The sequence below is a fragment of the Scyliorhinus torazame genome, chromosome 10 (assembly GCF_047496885.1).
Source record: "Scyliorhinus torazame isolate Kashiwa2021f chromosome 10, sScyTor2.1, whole genome shotgun sequence".
Taxonomy (NCBI): Eukaryota; Metazoa; Chordata; class Chondrichthyes; order Carcharhiniformes; family Scyliorhinidae; genus Scyliorhinus; species Scyliorhinus torazame.
In genome coordinates this window covers 110,111,010-110,131,894 of record NC_092716.1, presented here as the reverse complement: position 1 = coordinate 110,131,894, position 20,885 = coordinate 110,111,010, and the positions used below count along the sequence as shown (strand labels likewise).

Genomic DNA, 20,885 nt, shown 5'->3' with positions numbered 1-20,885 from the left:
ATTTTGTGTCCCAGTTCTCCACTACATACATCAGCCTCAATAAAGTGAAGCCACCAAGTGGTCAAGGAGGTTAGACCGTCTTGTGATGTGTTGGCTCCAATGCAGTAAATGAGAGTATTAAAGATTATATTGTAACTGAGAGTCTAAATAGTTGAGCTTATTCAGGCCACAGTATACACTAGGCTGGGATGGCATAACCACAAGGTGACAGATGTGGTAACATATAGCTTAAATTATGTGTATATATTCAATTCCTTCAGAAAGTGAAAGAAACTTCTTTCAGGGTAATGAGAAAACAGTGTTTTGGGCACCTGTCCTTATTAGTTACAGAGAATTGCCTGCTTAAAGATTATGGCCGGCAATAGGACCCGAGTCAGACTTTGTGGCTCACTTCTTCCCCTGTCCCTTTAAGAGGCATGGTGTGTGTCCAGGTGCCATTAGGCCTCTGGTTCCCCTTACCTGAGCTGAGAGTGAAGCTTGGCAGCCTTGGCATTGAAGTCCTCCCAGATTGGATATGATCCCTACAGGAAACAAAAGGACATAATTACCCATTGTGAGCAGTGTGATGGAGATCACACTCTCTGCAGAATTGGTTTAGAATAAGGACAAGTATAAGCAGCAGAAATTAATACATCAAGTATTTTAATTCAAAGTAGAATAAAACCACTTCAGCTAAAGGTCTTTCAAAAGTCACCATTTGATGCAAGAAACTTTAGTTGACCCCTAGGACCATTAAGCCTTTCCAGACAAATGTGGAATAAGGAAGATCCTTGAATTAACAGCCCGTAAATTCTTTTAAATTACCTTCCTGTAATTACAACCAAAAGCTAGACTGCGGTAAGGACACCCTGAGATAGCAAGGAAAATAAATTAACTAATTTCTTTCTTAGTTCGATAACTTTTGACACTTAAGATAACACCATTCAGAATAGTGTCTTCTGAACATCTGCATATCTAAGAACCTTGACACATTGAAAATAGACGGAAGTAGAAATATGTCTCAAACAACTCCCTGTCCAACCATATATCTTAGACACCTGACATTCAAGCAGACACGAAGATCATTAAATCACATATAGTTGATAAAACAATAAACCTGACCATTTGGCTGTAGGAAATTAGCCAGCATCAAAAGATAACAGAAAAGCCCTTCACTAAATAGGAGAAATTATGTATAAAAAGAGGGACATTTTCGCAGAACTGGTATCTCACTCTCGCTCCTGCCAGAGTGTGTCAAAGTTCTGTTCTTCAGTCTGCTTCATCAAACAAAGACCATTGTAGTTTTTGCAAGTATGTTTCCATTAAATGTCTTAGAAATGTATTAGAAATTGATATGAGATACTTTAGGATTTTCCATGTTTAGATATATCCTTCTCTTAGAGAAGTTAGTTTGTTAGCAGATAACAAAGGACTGTTATCTGTTTTATATCCTGCACAGATAATAAAGGACTGTTAACCAATTTATATTTTTAGCTCTGCAATTCTGTATGTATCAATTGAGAGTATTTTATAATAAAAATACTATTATTAGACATTAAACTGCGCAGTCTTACTCTCAATAAGTTTTAGATCCTAGACATTCATTTAGGAGGTCTTAAATGATAATGATCCATGACCCGCAGAGGTAGGAGGTTTTAGTTATGAGTGACGTATCTGAACTTCTTCCTCGAGAAAGTAACTGAAATCCTGTTTAACTGTTTGAGACACAGAAAAGTAACCTCCCCTCATGAGAGCTATTCGGAGTCTTAACAGTGAAACAGATTTCCCTCTTTTGGTGGCTTAACCTAATAATAGGTTAGTAAGATTGCCTTTTTGAATCCGGAATACCTGAACCCATCACAGCAGAACATGAACTGAACGGTCTTTTCAGCTAAATATTTCTCCCTAAATACATGCTTTAAAAGAATAGCATGATACTTCTGTTCAGAAATAACAAGGAAGAGCAAAATGAAAAACCACACGAGAAAGACCTAGGGAGTGAGTCAAAAAGATAGACTGAATGCGGCAGACAGGTAAAGAGAAAGCGAGTTACACATCAATATCAATGCCATGGTCTGCTTGAGAATTAGAGTGTCTGTTTCGTATTCCTACATCAAAGGGAGGAATGTTCCCTCTGACAAATATGAAACAATTCTGTCCTGTTTTGGTCTTGTAGCAGTCTCTCTAAATCAGACATCACATGTGAAAGTTGTGTTGTCACCGCTGATTGTCTCGGAAACAAAAATCGGACAATGGAGATGCTGGACATTTGAAGCTAGAAGAGAGAAACCCAGCTATTTCTTCAGGTCCTGTTCTGATGGAAGATCAGAACTCTGTTCCTCTCTATACAGATGCTGCCTGGCCTGCATCGTTGGTTCATCTTTTGCTTCAGAGTGTCTCATCAACTCTTGTTTTCTCACGTCCTCTTCAGTTGTTGGACAGGCAAAACTTAAATAGCCTTTCTAAGAACTTCTGCCGGTCAATTTTCCAACCGCAGAAAATGATTCCATTGTGCGCAATTTTGGTTCAGGTCTAAGCAAGTCCCAAGAATCCTACTGCAGGCTACCGGATACATTTTGGGGTCGGCATTTACGGACTCCCATCAACACACTCTGCAGTGGGTCCCAATTCCGATGACTTCCTAGCTTGGTGGCACTCCGAGCGCAGTGATTTGGAGGAGATACGAAACATCTTCCCCTCAGGTGGACATTAACTCCTATGGCACTATTTGAAAGAAGAGCAGGAGTGGAGGGGTTGCTAATATTTATCTCTCAATCAACATCACAAAAAACAGATGATCTGGTCATTGCCACAACAACGTTTGTGGGATTTTGCTGTGCACAACTTGACTGTCACCTTTCCAAGTGACAACGCTTCAAAAAGTACATTACTTGTGTAACACGCCCAGGACAATGGAAGTATGCTCTGGCCTGAATACTATTTTTAAGGTACTGAGATCTTTCTCAAGCCTTGAAAATATCTATCACCAGTGCTCGGTAAGATAAAATAAGAGCAGGACGAGACCATTTGGCTCCTCAAGCCCGCTCCGTCATTCAAACCAATCATGGCTGATCTGATCTTGGCCTTTCCTGCTGGTTCCCCACAGACTCTTTATACTAAGCAGGTTGCTACGGCTACAAATGTAGGACTTCCTTAAAAAAAACAGACCGTCAGCAATTTATACTAAACCTTTATGAATCGCTTCTGGGTGCCACGCTTTAGATTGGATGTCAAGGTTAAGGTTTTGAAGAGGATGCAGAGAGGAATCACGAGAATGATACCAGGGCTGAGGGACTTCTGTATTGTGGAGAGCATGGAGATGCTGGGATTGACCTCCTCAGAGCAAAGGGGAGATTTAATGCTCAAACATAAACTGGAAGTTAATGGGATAATTGAAGACTGGATAGGAAGTCAACAATATGAGCAAGTTTGACTCCATTCCCACCTCAGGAACACACAAACTCTCTCCAATGGGGTCACTGAGCAGTAATTTGAAGTAGCCATCATGGCCGATTAGAATTCCATTCAGCCCAATTGTAGCTCTTCTCCTGTTTCCCAGACTGAGAGCAGCAAACTGATCACCCATTGTGAATTGAACCTCGGGCCTTCTTCACTGGAGCGGTTCTTTTCTACATTTAGGCACTGTTTTCAGCAAGAGAGCTGGGTGTACACAAGAGTTTATTCAATACAAATAACACGAGCTCTAAAAAATGTTCCTTACTGATTCCAAATAACGTTTCCATTTCCCACACCAACCTCCTTAGAGGTTCTCGAAGTGGGATTGTCCAAGCAGAGCTGAAGCTCATTTTGTGCCATGAATTTTCCGACCTCTTTGTCTGAACGTGTTCAAACTCACCTCAGACAGACTACAGATATCGAGTACATTTTTTTTCCCAGAGAATTTACAGTGCAGAAGGTGGCCATTCGGCCCATCGAGTCTGCACCGGCTCTTGGAAAGAGCACCCTACCCAAGGTCAACACCTCCACCCTATCCCCATAACCCAGTAACCCCACCCAACACTAAGGGCAATTTTGGACACTAAGGGCAATTTAGCATGGCCAATCCACCTAACCTGCACATCTTTGGACTATGGGAGGAAACCGGAGCACCCGGAGGAAACCCACGCACACACGGGGAGGATGTGCAGACTCCGCACAGACAGTGACCCAAGCCGGAATCGAACCTGGGACCCTGGAGCTGTGAAGCAATTGTGCTATCCACAATGCTGCCGTGCTGCCCCCGTTACATGGTATGTAACATGGTATGAACGTTACATGGTATGTAATGTTCAAGAAGGAGATGGACTTCCGGGTGCGGCGATGACCAGCTAAGTCGCACGTTTCGGCAGCTCCCGGTGGAACGGACTTTTGGGCTCTTAATAAGAGCCCCAACGGCAATTTTAACGGTTAGAAGCACTGTGCTGTAAACCAGAAGGGAATCCCCCCTGGAAACGGATGGAAAAAGGAGAGGGAAGTGGCCAGATTGCAGTGGATCCTTTGGAGCAGCGGCAAGGAAGGCAAGCAAGAACCAAGATGGCGACGGAAGGTGGCAGTTTAACATGGGGCCCTGAACAACAAGAGTTTTTGAAATGTTGCGTGGAAGAACTTAAAAAGGAAATGAAGAAGGAGCTGTTGGCCCCGATATTACAGGCGATCGAAGGGCTAAAGGATGAGCAAAAGACCCAGGAGCGGGAGCTTCGGGTCGTGAAGGCAAAGGCTGCCGAGAACGAGGACGATATACAGGGCCTGGTGGTGAAGACGGAGATGCACGAGGCACATCATAAACGATGTGTGGAAAGACTGGAGGTGCTGGAGAATAACGCAAGGAGGAATAATTTAAGGATTCTTGGTCTTCCTGAAGGTGCAGAAGGAGCAGACGTCGGGGATGCTGCACTCGTTAATGGGAGCGGAGGCCCCGGCGGGTCCGCTGGAGGTGGAGGGAGCATACCGAGTGATGGCGCGAGGACCGAGAGCAGGAGAAATTCCTAGAGCCACAGTGGTGAGATTCCTCCGTTTTAAGGACAAAGAGATGGTCCTTAGATGGGCAAAGAAAACTCGGAGCAGTAGGTGGGAGAACGCGGTGATCCGCGTATATCAAGACTGGAGTGCGGAGGTGGCGAGAAGGAGGGCAAGCTTTAATCGGGCCAAGGCGGTGCTTCACAAAAAGAAGATAAAATTTGGAATGCTGCAACCGGCAAGACTGTGGGTCACATATCAAGGGAGGCACCACTACTTTGAGACGGCGGATGAGGCGTGGACTTTTATTGTGGAAGAAAAACTGGAATAAGCGGGTTATTAAAAAAGAACATTTGAAACAAAGTGGTGGGGCGAGTATAGGGGGCGAAGAGGGGGGGAAAAAGGGGGGGAAGGATGAGTTTTATGTTATTAATCCTGCGATGCGGTAACTTTTCTCTCTTCCACAGGTGGTGGTGGAGAGAGGAAGGGAGGTGGAGGAGATGGGGCGATGGCCATGGGGGGGCGGGGCCAAAAGGGAAGCGCGGGCTTTGTTCCCACGCTATGATAATCATGGCGGGAATAGGGAAGCAGGAAGGAGGGGGCGTTGCACGGTGCGAGCCGAGGTCACGGGGGGAAGCCGAGGTCGGCCAGAGTTTGCTGACTTCTGGGAGCAACATGGGGGTGTAACTACGCTAGTGGGGGATCTAGCGGGGGGGGATGGGAGGGGGGAGTTACTGGGTTGCTGCTGCTGGGGAGAGGGGGGAGCCGGAATGGGGTGGGGTGGGCGGGAGGGCACCGCCTGGGGGGGACACAGCTGCGTGGGAACCGGGTGAGGAGCTGGAAAAAGGGGATGGCTAATCGACAAGGGGTGGGGGTAAAAAGCCCCCCAACCCGGTTGATCACGTGGAATGTGAGAGGGCTGAACGGGCCGATAAAGAGGGCACGAGTACTCGCACACCTTAAGAAACTTAAGGCAGACGTGGTTATGTTACAAGAGACGCACTTGAAACTTATAGACCAGGTTAGACTACGCAAAGAATGGGTAGGGCAGGTGTTTCATTCGGGGCTAGATGCGAAAAACAGGGGGGTGGCTATACTAGTGGGGAAGCGGGTTATGTTTGAGGCAAAGACCATAGTGGCGGATAGCGGGGGCAGATACGTGATGGTGAGTGGCAAATTACAAGGGGAGGCGGTGGTCTTGGTAAACGTATATGCCCCAAACTGGGATGATGCCAATTTTATGAGGCGCATGCTAGGACGCATCCCGGACCTAGAGGTGGGAAAGTTGGTAATGGGGGGAGATTTTAATACGGTGCTGGAGCCAGGGCTGGACAGGTCGAGGTCCAGGACTGGAAGGAGGCCGGCAGCAGCCAAGGTGCTTAAAGATTTTATGGAGCAGATGGGAGGAGTAGACCCGTGGAGATTTAGCAGACCTAGGAGTAAGGCGTTTTCGTTTTTCTCCTACGTCCACAAAGTTTATTCGCGAATAGACTTTTTTGTTTTGGGAAGGGCGTTGATCCCGAAGGTGAGGGGGACGGAGTATACGGCTATAGCCATTTCGGATCACGCTCCACATTGGGTAGACTTGGAGATAGGGGAGAAAACAGAAGGGCGTCCACCCTGGAGAATGGACATGGGACTAATGGCAGATGAAGGGGTGTGTCTAAGGGTGAGGGGGTGCATTGAAAAATACTTGGAACACAATGATAACGGGGAGGTCCAGGTGGGAGTGGTCTGGGAGGCGCTGAAGGCAGTGGTTAGAGGGGAGCTGATATCAATAAGGGCACATAAAGGAAAGCAGGAGAGTAGGGAACGGGAGCAGTTGCTGCAAGAACTTCTGAGGGTGGACAGGCAATATGCGGAGGCACCGGAGGAGGGACTGTACAGGGAAAGGCAAAGGTTACACGTAGAATTTGACTTGCTGACAACGGGTACTGCAGAGGCACAGTGGAGGAAGGCACAGGGTGTACAGTATGAGTATGGGGAGAAGGCGAGCAGGTTGCTGGCCCATCAATTGAGGAAAAGGGGAGCAGCGAGAGAAATAGGGGGAGTGAGGGATGAGGAAGGAGAGATAGAGCGGGGAGCGGAGAGAGTGAATGGAGTGTTCAAGGCATTCTATAAAAAATTATACGAAGCTCGGCCCCCGGAGAGAATGATGTGCTTCCTGGACCGGCTGGAATTTCCTAAGGTGGAGGAGCAGGAGAGGGTGGGACTGGGAGCACAGATCGAGATAGAGGAAGTAGTGAAAGGAATTAGGAGTATGCAGGCGGGGAAGGCTCCGGGACCGGATGGATTTCCAGTCGAATTTTATAGGAAATGTGTGGACTTGCTTGCCCCGATACTGATGAGAACCTTTAATGAGGCGAAGGAAAGGGGACAGCTGCCCCCGACTATGTCGGAGGCAACGATATCGCTTCTCCTAAAGAAGGAAAAAGACCCGCTGCAATGTGGGTCCTATAGACCTATTTCCCTCCTAAATGTAGACGCTAAGATTCTGGCCAAGGTAATGGCAATGAGGATAGAGGATTGTGTCCCGGGGGTAGTCCATGAGGACCAAACTGGGTTTGTGAAGGGGAGACAGCTGAATACGAATATACGGAGGCTGCTAGGGGTAATGATGATGCCCCCACCAGAGGGGGAAGCGGAGATAGTGGTGGCGATGGATGCCGAGAAAGCATTTGATAGAGTGGAGTGGGATTATCTGTGGGAGGTGTTGAGGAGATTTGGCTTTGGAGATGAGTATATTAGATGGGTACAGCTGCTGTATAGGGCCCTGATGGCGAGCGTGGTCACGAATGGACGGGGGTCTGCGTATTTTCGGCTCCATAGAGGGACGAGGCAGGGATGTCCTCGGTCCCCATTATTGTTTGCACTGGCGATTGAGCCCCTGGCAATAGCAGTGAGGGGTTCCAGGAAGTGGAGGGGAGTACTCAGGGGAGGAGAGGAACACCGGGTATCTCTTTACGCGGACGATTTATTGATGTATGTGGCGGACCCGGCGGAGGGGATGCCAGAGATAATGCAGATACTTGGGGAGTTTGGAGAATTTTCAGGATATAAGCTGAACATGGGGAAAAGTGAGCTGTTTGTGGTGCATCCAGGGGAGCAGAGCAGAGAAATAGAGGACTTACAGCTGAGGAAGGTAACAAGGGACTTTCGCTACTTGGGGGGATCCAGATAGCCAAGAATTGGGGTACATTGCATCGGTTAAACTTAACGTGGCTGGTGGAACAGATGGAGGAGGACTTCAAGAGATGGGACATGGTATCCCTGTCACTGGCAGGGAGGGTACAAGCGGTTAAAATGGTGGTCCTCCCGAGATTCCTCTTTGTGTTTCAGTGCCTCCCGGTGGTGATCACGAAGGCTTTTTTCAAAAGGATTGAGAAGAGTATCATGAGTTTTGTGTGGGCCGGGAAGACCCCGAGAGTGAGGAAGGGATTTTTGCAGCGTAGTAGGGATAGGGGGGGGCTGGCGCTACCGAGCCTGAGTGAGTACTACTGGGCCGCCAACATCTCAATGGTATGTAAGTGGATGGGAGAAGAGGAGGGAGCGGCGTGGAAGAGATTGGAGAAGGCGTCCTGTAGGGGGACTTGCCTACAAGCCATGGTGACGGCGCCGTTGCCGTTCTCACCGAAGAAATACACCACAAGCCCGGTGGTGGTGGCTACTCTGAAAATTTGGGGGCAATGGAGACGGCATAGGGGAAAGACGGGAGCCTCGGTGTGGTCCCCGATAAGAAATAATCATAGGTTTGCTCCGGGGAGAATGGATGGGGGATTTGGAACATGGCAAAGAGCAGGAGTAACACAATTGAGAGATCTGTTTGTAGATGGGACGTTTGCAAGTCTGGGAGCGCTGACCGAAAAATATGGGTTGCCCCAAGGGAACGCATTCCGGTAGATACAACTGAGGACTTTTACGAGGCAACAGGTGAGGGAATTCCCGCAGCTCCCGACGCAGGAGGTGCAGGACAGAGTGATCTCAAAGACATGGGTGGGGGACGGTAAGGTGTCAGACATATATAGGGAGATGAGAGACGAGGGGGAGATTATGGTAGACGAGCTGAAAGGGAAATGGGAAGAAGAGCTGGGGGAGGAGATTGAGGAGGGGCTGTGGGCTGATGCCCTAAGTAGGGTAAACTCATCGTCCGCATGTGCCAGGCTAAGCCTGATTCAATTTAAGGTGTTACACAGGGCGCATATGACTGGAACACGGCTTAGCAAATTTTTTGGAGTAGAGGATAGGTGTGCGAGATGCTCGAAAAGCCCAGCGAATCACACCCACATGTTCTGGTCATGTCCGGCACTACAGGGGTTTTGGGTGGGGGTGACAAAGGTGCTTTCGAAAGTAGTGGGGGTCCAGGTCGAACCAAGCTGAGGGCTGGCTATATTTGGGGTTGCAGAAGAGCCGGGAGTGCAGGAGGCGAGAGAGGCTGATGTTTTGGCCTTTGCGTCCCTAGTAGCCCGGCGCAGGATACGGTTGATGTGGAAGGAAGCCAAGCCCCTGGGTGTGGAGACCTGGATAAATGACATGGCAGGGTTTATAAAGCTGGAACGGATTAAGTTCGTCCTAAGGGGATCGGCTCAAGGGTTCACCAGGCGGTGGCAACCGTTCGTCGAATACCTCACAGAAAGATAGAGGGAATGGAAAAGAAGAAGGCAGCAGCAGCAGCCCAGGGGGGGTGGGGGGGGGAGTACCAGAGGGATTCTCAGGGATGTTAATATATAAGTATAATATGTATAGGTTGTTGTTATAGATAATTGTATATTGGACTGTTAAAACATATTTTTGGAGAATATTTATCTGGGACAAGGCAGTTGCCATTTAGTTTTGTTTTTGTTTATATATTATTTATTTCTGGTTTATAAAACTGGCCATTGTTATTTATATTGTTATAGTACTGTGTAAAGGATACACAATGTACTGTGATGGTTGGCCAAAAATTTTCAATAAAATATTTTTTTTTAAAAACGTTCAAGAAGGAATACTATATAGTGTTCTTGATCCTTAGCATCTCTTTTAGGGGGTATCCCTCTCAGATGTCCCCAAGGATGTCCCCAAGTAAGTGTCGTGTTGGGTGTTCTGATGTACAAACGATCCAACACGGCTGGAGATGGTGTAACTCAATTTTATTAACTACTCAACTGTAACAGCACACTGCTAACTTGGGTACGTGCATTACCAGCTAATCTGTGGACCCTGTCCTATTGCTATCTGGGTGAGGCACTCAGCACATGGTGAATGTCTGAGTGGCAGGCTCTGAGCTCGGTGCTCTGAGCTGGCTGCTGCTGGAATCCGCAGGAACTGATGAGTCCCCTGTTTTTATAGTGCGCGTGCTCTCACTGGTGATTGGCTGCGATGTTGTGTGTGTGTTGGTTGGTCCTACTGCAAGTCCATCAGTGTGTGTGTGATTGCACCATGATATGCTGATCTAAATATCATGACATCCCCCCTTTTCGCAAAGAATATGTGCCTACATGCTAATAAATAAAGAAGTGTGGTGAGTGTATCTAATCATGTGTGTGCAATATTTACAACAATATGTACATGTGGCTATACTATATACGCAGGAAGGTGCCAGGTGCAGAAACTAACTATGTTACACCAAGAACAAAACCAATGTTATTAACAAACAATAACAAAATCTTAAACAGTATGGCAAAAAGTCTGAAACAGTATGTCAGAACAAGTCAGTGAGTCCAATATGAAAAGGTTCATAAATTAAGTCTCTCAGGTGGGCGACGAATTCGGGTTGACCACCTCAAGGGTGGGTCAGGATCCACCGGCTGAGGAACGGGCCGGGCCACGGTCGAGTGAGGAGGATGCAGGGTGTCCGGAAGGTCAACAAAGTCCATTGCAGGGACAACAGGAGGGCGTCGCACCGGTGCAGGATCACGTAGTGAGCACGGAACCAGACGAACGGCACGCCGATTGCGGCGGCAAATAGAGCCATCAGGCAGACGAACCAGGAACGAGTGGGGAGCTATCTGTCAGAGAACCTCAGCGGTTGCCGACCAGCCGCCCTCCGGAAGGTGTATGCGGACATTATCTCCAGGCGCCAGGGCAGGAAGATCAGTCGCCCGAGCATCATGTGTCGCCTTTTGTTGCTCACGCTGTTGCTGCATCCGCCGAAGTACCGGAGCATGGTCGAGGTCTGGGATGTGAATGGATGGCACAGTGCTCCTGAGGGTGCGGCCCATAAGCAGCTGGGCCAGCGATAGGCCCGTGGACAGTGGGGCCAAGTGATAGGCCAGGAAGGCGAGGCAGAAGTCAGATCCTGCATCAGCAGCCTTGCAGAGGAGCCTTTTAACGATGTGGATGCCCTTTTCTGCTTTGCCATTCGACTGAGGATGCAGAGGACTGGACGTCACCTGTGTGAAGTTGTATGAGCTGGCGAAGGAAGACCATTCCTGACTCGCAAAGCAGGGGCCATTGTTTGACATCACGGTGAGCGGAATGCCGTGGCGAGCAAAGGTCTCTCTCTTTGCAGGCCCGGATGACAGCCGATGACGTGGTGTCGTGCAGGCGTATGACCTCTGGATAGCTGGAAAAGTAGTCGATGATGATGATGTAGTCCCTGCCGAGCGCATGGAACAGGTCCACGCCCACCTTCGACCAGGGGGACGTGACCAACTCTCATGGGGCTGAAGGGTCTCACGGGGTTGTGCCGGCTGAAACTGCTGACAGGTGGGGCAATTGAGCACAGTGTTAGAAATGTCCTCACTTATTCCCGGCCAGTACGCAGCCTCTCGGGCCCTCCGCCGGCACATCTCAACGCCAAGATGGCCTTTGTGCAGTTGTTCTAAGACAAGCCGGTGCATGCTGTGTGGGATCACGATGCGGTCCAGCTTCAGGAGGACACCATCAACGACTGCCAAGTCATCCCGAACGTTGTAAAACTGTGGGCATTGTCCCTTGAGCCACCCGTCCATCATGTGGCGCATCACACGTTGCAGAAGGGGGTCGGCCGCAGTCTCACGTCAAATGTGGGCCAGGCGTGCATCGGTGGCCGGTAGATTGGCAGAAGTGAAGGCCACATGTGCGTCGACTTGGCAAACGAACCCCTCAGGGTCGGACGGCGTGTTGACTGCCCTGGACAGAGCGTCTGCTATGATGAGGTCCTTACCCGGGGTGTAGACAAGTTGAAAGTCCTACCTCCGGATTTTGAGCAGAATGCGCTGGAGGCGAGGGGTCATATCGTTGAGGTCCTTTTGAATGATGCCAACCAGCGGGCGATGGTCAGTCTCCACAGTGAACTGGGGAAGGCCATACACATAGTCGTTGAACTTGTCAACGCCAGTCAACAGGCCCATGCACTCCTTTTCAATCTGCGCATAGCGGTGCTCTGTGGGGCTCATGGCCTGTGATGCATAGGCGACTGAGGCCCATGATGAGGCATCATCCCGTTGCAGGAGGACCGCCCCAATGCCGGACTGGCTGGCGTCAGTCGAGATTTTCGTCTCCCTTGCAGAATCGAAAAACGCCAGTACCGGGGCGGTGGTGAGCTTGACCTTGAGCTCCTCCCATTCACGCTGGTGGGTGGGAAGCCACTGGGATTCTTCCTGACAAGGTGCCGGAGAGCTGTAGTGTGGGAAGCAAGGTTAGGGATGAACTTCCCCAGGAAGATGACCATTCCGAGAAAGCGTAGCACCGCCTTCTTGTCTGTGGGCTTCTGCATGGCCGTGATGGCTGCCACCTTGTCGGCATCCGGCCGCACCCCCAACCGGGAGATGTGGTCCCCCAGGAACTTCAGCTCGGTTCGTTCAAAAGAGCATTTGGCTCGGTTAAGGCACAGGCCCTGGTCCCGTATCCGTTTAAAGACGCGCTGGAGGCGACTGATGTGCTCCTGCGGTGTGGTGGACCAAATAATGATGTTGTCTACATAGACGCGCACTCCTTCGATGCCCTCCATCATCTGTTCCATGATGCGATGGAACACTTCAGAGGCCGATATAATGCCAAATGGCATCCTATTGTCGCAGTATCTGCCAAATGGAGTGTTGAAAGTGCACAGCTTCCTGCTGGACTGATCCAATTGAATCTGCCAGAAGCCCTTTGAGGCATCAAGCTTGGTGAATAATTTTGCCCGAGCCATCTTGCACGTGATCTCCTCACGTTTGGGTATGGGGTAGTGTTCCCTCATTATGTTGCGATTTAAGTCTTTCGGGTCTATACAAATCCGGAGCTCGCCGGAAGGCTTCTTGACACACACCATGGAGCTGACCCATGGAGTCGGCTCCGTTACCAGGGAAAGCACTCCTTGGTCCTGAAGGTCCTGCAGCTGCTGCTTGAGGCGGTCCTTGAGGGGTGCTGGGACCCTGCGAGGTGCGTGAACTACCGGGGTGGCATCCTGTTTCAGCCGGATTTTGTACGTGTAGGGCAGTGTGCCCATGCCCTTGAAAACATCCTGGTTGTGCGTGAGGATTGAGTTGAGCTGCGCCCTAAAGTCTGCATCTGGGAAATCAGACGTGCCTTCTGGAGACAGTGTACACGCCGAACAAGGTGGAGGATTTTGCACACCTGTGCGCCTAGTAGAGAGTCCTTTGAGGAGCCCACGATTTTGAATGGTAGTGTGACTTTATGAGAGTTGTGTGTCACTTCAAGCTGGCACGACCCCGTGGCGGGGATGACGTTGCCATTATAGTCAACGAGTTGACAGTTGGATGGCAGATTAGGTGGTTTAACCTTCAGGGTCTGGAATGCTGACCATGCGAGGAGAGTGGCGGAGGCACCAGTGTCCAGGCGGAATCTGATCTGGGATTGGTTGACCGTCAGGGTGGCACACCACTCGTCGTCCGGATCAATGCTGTGCACTGACAGCGGCTGGTGCTTTCGACTCAGGGACAGCTTGTTCTTGTTGATGACAGCAACGCAGAAGAGCTCCCTGTCCTCAGTGTCACTGGTCTGTGTGATGTCGAGATCGGACTCGGTGAACGTGGATTGAATTGCCCGAACGTTTCTGCGAGGCTGGTTAAACGGATACAAGTTGGCAGGCTGAGGTAGTTGACAGCAGGCAGCATAGTGGCCCAACCTGCCACAGCGTAGGCATTGTCGCGCTTTGGCAGGACATTGCCGCTTTAAATGGGCGGAGCCACAGTTGCCGCACGTCGTGACGTCAGTGCGTTCGTTGCGCCACCGTGCATGTGTGGTGCGGTCTTGTATAGTGTGCGTCTGCGCATCGCGTTCCTCTGCGTCAGCGTCCCCTCTTTTGGCGCGTACAAGCGTGGGAGGCCTCGGAAAGCGCGCAAAATGGCCGGCCTCCTCCAGGCCGCTGCCCGGGAGGTACTCGATCGTCTGGACCCGATCCGCCTCGTGGGGCCCGTGCCGCACCGTTTCGGCCGCCTAGATGTGTGAGTACCGGCTGGTGGCGTTCTCATGGAGGACGCAGGTCTCGACGGCAGTCGCCAGGGTGAGTTGCTTGACCCGAAGGAACTGCTGGCGCAGGGTGTCCGACCTGACTTCAAAAACTATCTGGTTGCGTTTCATGGAGTCAGAGGAGGTCCCATAGCCGCAGGACTGCGCGAGGATGCGGAGGTGTGTTAAACAAGACTGGAAAGGTTCGTCCTTACCTTGCAGGCGCTCCTGGAACAGGAACCTCTCGAAGCTTTCGTTTATTTCAACGCTGAAGTGTTCGTCGAACTTCAGGAGCACCGTCTTGTATTTGGTTTTGTCCTCGCCGTCCGCAAACGTAAGGGAGTTGAAGATGTGGATGGCGTGTTGCCCCGCCGTGGAGAGAAGAAGGGCAATCTTCCTGGTGTCCGATGCATTCTCCCTGTCTGTGGCCTCGAGGAAGAGCTGGAAGCGCTGGTTGAACAGTTTCCAATTGACCCCGAGATTGCCAGCGATTCGGAGCGGCGGCGGCGGGTTGATGTTCTCCATGGTGCAGGACGGCGGATTGCTGATACGTTGCAGGTAGATCTCACAGGCGCTGGTTTGCGTCCACTTCTGGTATCATGCCGTGTTGGGTGTTCTGACGTACAAATGATCCAACACGGCTGGAGATGGTGTAACTCAATTTTATTAACTACTCAACTGTAACAGCACACTGCTAACTTGGGTACGTGCATTACCAGCTAATCTGTGGACCCTGTCCTATTGCTATCTGGGTGAGGCACTCAGCACATGGTGAATGTCTGAGTGGCAGGCTCTTAGCTCGGTGCTCTGAGCTGGCTGCTGCTGGAATGAGCGGGAACAGTAGTGCGTGTGCTCTCACTGGTGATTGGCTGCGATGTTGTGTGTGTGTTGGTTACATACAAAGAACATACAGTGCAGAAGGAGGTCATTTGGCCCATCGAGTCTGCACCGACCCACTTAAGCCCTCACCTCCACCCTATCCCTGTAACCCGGTAACCCTTCCTAACCTTTTTTGGTCACTAAGGGCAATTTATCCTGGCCAATCCACCTAACCCGCACATCTTTGGACTGTGGGAGGAAACCGGAGCACCTGGAGGAAACCCACGCAGACACGGGGAGAACGTGCAGACTCCGCACAGACAGTGACCCAGCAGGGAATCGAACCTGGGACCCTGGCGCTGTGAAGCCACAGTGCTATCCACTTGTGCTACCGTGCTGCCGGATATGCAGTAGTTTGGTCCTACTGCATGTCCATCAGTGTGTGTGTGATTGCATCATGATATGCTGATCTAAATATCATGACAGCAAGAGCTTTTTTAATAATAATTTTTATTATTGTTATTATTAAGTAGGCTTACATTAACACTGCAATGAGATTACGGTGAAAAGCCCCTAGTCGCCACATTCCGGCACCTGTTTGGGTACACAGAGGGAGAATTCCGAGGGAGAATTCAGAGGGAGACTCCGCACAGACAGTGACCCAAGCGGGAATCGAACCTGGGACCCTGGTGCTGTGAAGCAACAGTGCTAAACACCGTGCTACCGTACCGCCCTTTACCCGGCGATTGCCAAGATCTGCAAACTTCCTCTGGACAATTGTGGGGGCTGGGAACCATCCAACAAAGCGATTTAAATCGCCAAGTTCAGATCGTTCTGCCAGTACCCCCCTCCCCCGCACGCTGCCGATGTAGCCAGGGGCACTCTTCACTGCTCCTGTCCGACCCAGCCTGACTGACGAAGGTTGAGCGAGACAGAGGCTTTGGAATTATAGCGTGGGTAGGTCCATCGAGAGTGACAATCTGCCGCAGATTATGGGTGCAATTTAACTGGAGAAAAAAAAAAAAGAGTTCCATTTTGGGCCCGTTAGCGCTGTGAACCACCCCGCTATTAACCGGGACTCTCTTTCTCTCTTTTTTCCAGTTAAGAGACCTTCATTTCCTCATCAGCCTCAGCGAGGAACACCCCACCGAGGTCGTACTGACCTTATTTTCCTAATCAGTACAGGAAGAGATCGGGTGTTATTTTTAAATGTCTCCTTGATCTCTGGACCCCCCTCCACGGCCTCCGGACCTACCCCACCCCCCACCCCCACAGGCCCCAACCTACCTGTTAGGAGGTCCTGAAGCCCCCCACCCCCTAATCTCACCTCATAAGGGCAGGGAACCCCAGGGCCTGATCCCTGGTAGTGCCAACTTGCACCCGGGCACCTTGGCATTGCCAGCCTGGCACCCTGGCAGTACCCCTGCCAGCCTGGCAGTGCCAAAGTGCCAGGGAACCACCTTACCCAGAGCCTGACCACACGATGTCTCCGATGGCCTAGGAGATGCCCCCAGGTGCCTTGACGTCTGGTCCACGTTTGTGTGGACCCAGTGCTAAACGTCGCCATGGTGAGGTCTCCCAGGCGCTGCCATTTATTCCCGGGTCTTGGGACAATCCGGCGCAGAGACATCTAAGTGAGGTTAACTGCTCACTCAAATATGGATCCCGCCCAGTGAGGGTCAAATCTAGATCGCAACATCTCGCAACATCTCGTTCGATCTCGCAAGACATCCCAAACGTCACAAATCTCATGAGATTTAACTGCCTTGCCACGCCCCTAGTCGGCCGCGACGAGGCTGGACAATTGGGCCCTACCAATCTGAGGAATCTACGGACCAAAGTGTTAGCAGACTTGGATGCAATTAGCAGTCATTCACTGAAAGTATACAGTTAATGTAAAAATTGTCAATCAAGCCCATTCAGTATTCACCTACACCTCAATAACCTTTCGCCATAAGTCAAAAAAATGTAATTTAATTAATAGGGAACATTTACAGAGAAATGGGGAAATAGGAGGAGGACTGGGACTAACAAAGTCCTTTCTAAGAGTCAGCCTGTGTTGTATCTCTGTGATTGATATGTGCCTGGACCAGTCACAAGGTCTATGTCTACTTGTAAAACTAGGTGCTAGGCTTTCCCATAAACATGTTATTCAGGAGCAGAGAGCAATAACACTTTACAACATACTTAACAATGAGGACTGAGGCTGCATGTGTTCTTGATTTAAACTTTAATGTACGGTGCCCAATTTAAAGAGACAGTCAGCAGACCGAACTAAGATAAAACTGCTTCCTATTTGCCACAACTGCTTCTGGCTGCGGACTTCAGTGTATGGTATTGGCAAATGGGCACAGGTCAGTCAAACTGTCAACATCAGCCACCTAACCCCTAAAGCAACACTCAAGACTCAAACTCCCAGTACCAAACAAATAGGAGACCACCAATACTGACACCAATACAAGCCATTAATTCCCACACCAACCCCCAATACTGCAAACCAACCACCACAGCATCAATGCCAAACATCGCCCATACCACCAATGTCCAAAGGGCATGTAGCTGGGGGCCTCCGTCCTCTGGGAGACCCCAAGTGCCGTTCCGTCTAGTCCCCATTTGGGGGAACCAGTGCTGAACGGTGCTCACCGAAGCGTCTGAAGTGAAAGGGATGAATCCCAAAACTTCAGGCACCTCAAGAATTTGCACATTAGAGTGAGGTTAACTGTCCCGCTCCAATATGCAGATTTGCCAATACGTGATCACAACTTCTCGCGAGGTCGCATTGGATCTCAAGGTGTTGCGAGTCGGGTAGATCCTGGGAATGGGGTCGCCCGGCTTTCATTGGCCATGATGAGCCGCGGCACGCTGCTTTTCCGGCGCAGCGTGGCCGTTGGATCACGCCCATGGTTAAGTCACGCGATTGTGCTTTCAGAGATCAACGGCTTTGCAGTCTCGTATAAGGAATATCTTTTGGTCAGATGAATGTACCGGTTGGTACTGGGTCAAACTGTCCAAGAAGGCCCCAGCTTTCAATTCATAGTCTTGCTGTATGGCAGGAAGCATAGCAAGATCCCACAAAGCCCAATTAAATCAAAGGCCAGGTAATCTGTTGTCTAGTTGAGAGATCAATATTGGTCAGGATGCTGGGGGAGAACTCTCCGGCTCTTCCTCAAAATACATCCACCTCAGGGAGCAGACAAGGCCTCGGTTTAAAGACAGCAGGTCCGATTGTCCAGCATTCCCTCAGCGCTATGCGTGGGACGATCTGGATCGCAACCTGTTTGGGAACTGCAACTGGCTTTAATGCACCCAGGCTGGCTGAGGAATAATTATCCAATCTGGAATAATGGACAGTGACTCCTGTCAGACAGTGGGTAGATGTCACCTAATAACAGCCTGGGCCTAGTACTTAACTAGCTTACTAAAATTCACCAAAAGTTTAATTAATGACTCACAAATGAGGTAGAGGAGGGAACCTTTGCAACTGTCAGCAACATCATCCTGGGGGCTACCATTGATCAGAAAATGAACTGGACTAGCCATATTAATATTATGGCTACAGGAGCAGGTCAAAGGTTAGGAATCCTGTGGCGAGTAACTGACCTCCTGACCCCCCCAAAGCCTGTCAACCATCTACAAGACACAAGTCAGGAGTGTAATGGAATACTCTCCACTAGCCTGGGTGAGTGCAGCTCCAACAACACTCATGAGCTCGATACCATCCAGGACAAAGCAGCCCATTCGATTGCTCCCCTTTCTACAAACATTCACTCCCTCCACCACCGGCGCACGGTAGCATCCGTGTGTACCATCTACAAGATGCACTGCAACAACTCACCAAGGTTCCTTGGACAGCACCTTCCAAACCCACGACCGCTACCATCTAGAAGCACAAGAGCAGCAGATACCTGGGGACCCCACCACCTGGAGACTGTCGCTGGGGCAAAATCCTGGAACTACTGCCCTAACAGCACTGTGGGTGTACCTACACTACATGCATAGACTGCAGCGATTCAGGAAGGCAGCTCACTACCCCCTTCTCAAGGGCAATTAGGGACGGGCAATAAATTCCGGCCTAGCCAGCGACACGCATTTCCCAAGAACAAACAAAGGAAAAACACAACTTTTCATAAAAAGGGGGAAGGGGAGAGAAAAGAATAAAAAAATCTCCCACAGCACGTATGAAATAACTGACATTGAAAGAAGCAAAGTAAAGAGTTGAATGATACAGTGAGACTCTGGGAAGGCGCAAGAGTTGAGGAGCTGTGCCAGGTCACAGCTAGGACTTTACAACGAGCCTTTTCACCAGCCACTACAAACAGCCCGTTTCACTCCAACAGATAGACTCACATACAGCAGAGTTATATAGGCCCAATGGACTGAAGGCTTGGCAAACACATACATCCTTGGGTTGTCATGGCAACTGAAAGCCACTGTCCAGCTTCAATGAAAGGAACCGTTCATCTCGGAAAATGCCCAGGAGCTGCACGGCTTTACATTAAAAAAGAGAGTTACAGGGAGGACAGGCATTTCTATAGCGCCTTTCACAACCCGGGGACATCCCAGAGTGCTCTGCAGCCAGCGAATTACTTTGGAAGTGTTGGCGCTTTTGTGAGAGAGAGAGAACAGCAAGATCCCATTAACAGGAGCAAGACGAACATCCAGTTAATCGGATATAGAAACTGAAAAAGCTGGATAAACTCAGCAGGTCTGGCACCATCTGTGGCGAGAAAGAGCGTTAACATTTTGGATCTATATGACCCTTCCACGAACAGCTCTGCAGGAGGGCCATATGGATCCAAAACGTCAACTCGGTTTCTCTCCCCACAGATGCTGCCAGGCTTGCTGAGTTGTTCCAGCACTTTCTGATTTTATTTTAGATGACAAGCATCAGCATTATTTTATTTTAATCCAGTTAATCTACTTTTCCTGAAGAAAGAATTTGTCCAGCATACCAGGGGAACTACTCACGGGGTACAATGAACATTCTGTAGTGCCTGTTGATCCGGGATGGGTTCAAGAGCATTGGTGACACCAAATGACCTCTCCCCAGGTCCATCGAAAAAGACAGGGAAGTCAGAGCACAACAGCCCCCTACCCACCCACCAAAAAAAGTGTCCCCTACGTGGTTCCTACACATCCTGGAGAGATGGTGTGGGGCATGAGTAGGCCCAGCCTCTCCTCCCCCCCCTCCCAAATACCCTACCCCTCCGCCAATTGCTCACCTGCCACATGCGACATGGCGAGTCAAAAATCAAGGAGCGTCAGTCAAAGATTTCACCGAAAATTGAGAGTGTCTTCTTTAGAAGAGGAGAGGCTGCAATCTCTCACAGTAGCCAGCAACCAATCCTGGTCACAATGTGGATATACAGTCATGATTGGGCTTGGTTAGGAGCTCCCTAGAGGGGGCAAGCAACAATGCACAAGTAGCCCTTAAAGGGAACCTCACCCACAGGCAAATTTAAAGGGATGAGGCCACTCAAAAAGCAAATGGCCACATATAAGGATTAAAATGTTGGTTGCCATGATGAGGGCTGTTAATAATTTTCTCAAAAGGCTCAATACCATCCAGGACAGATGGAACACTTGATCAACATCCCAGCAACTGAACTCAATAACCACCCCTTCCATCATTGGTGAACTGTATGTAGAATCTACAGGATTCACTGCAGACATCCAGCAAATTTATTTCAACAACACCACCTCCCTGGTTACTAGGTTGCAGGATAGGGTGGGGACGTAGGCAGGATGCTCCTTTGGAGAGCTTCTTCAGCGGTTCG

General features: G+C 49.9%; 1 protein-coding gene across 22 annotated transcripts in view; it reads right to left on the bottom strand.

Moving 5' to 3' along the window:
* The window catches only part of LOC140430845 (protein MTSS 2-like), a 279,557-nt gene that overhangs the window by 173,207 nt on the left and 85,465 nt on the right, over positions 1 to 20,885 (bottom strand). For all 22 annotated transcript variants that reach the window (XM_072518582.1, XM_072518580.1, XM_072518579.1 and 19 more), the window contains exon 2: positions 460 to 521. In XM_072518582.1, the coding sequence (XP_072374683.1) occupies positions 460 to 521 (62 nt within the window). The remainder of the gene's footprint in view (positions 1 to 459; positions 522 to 20,885) is intronic.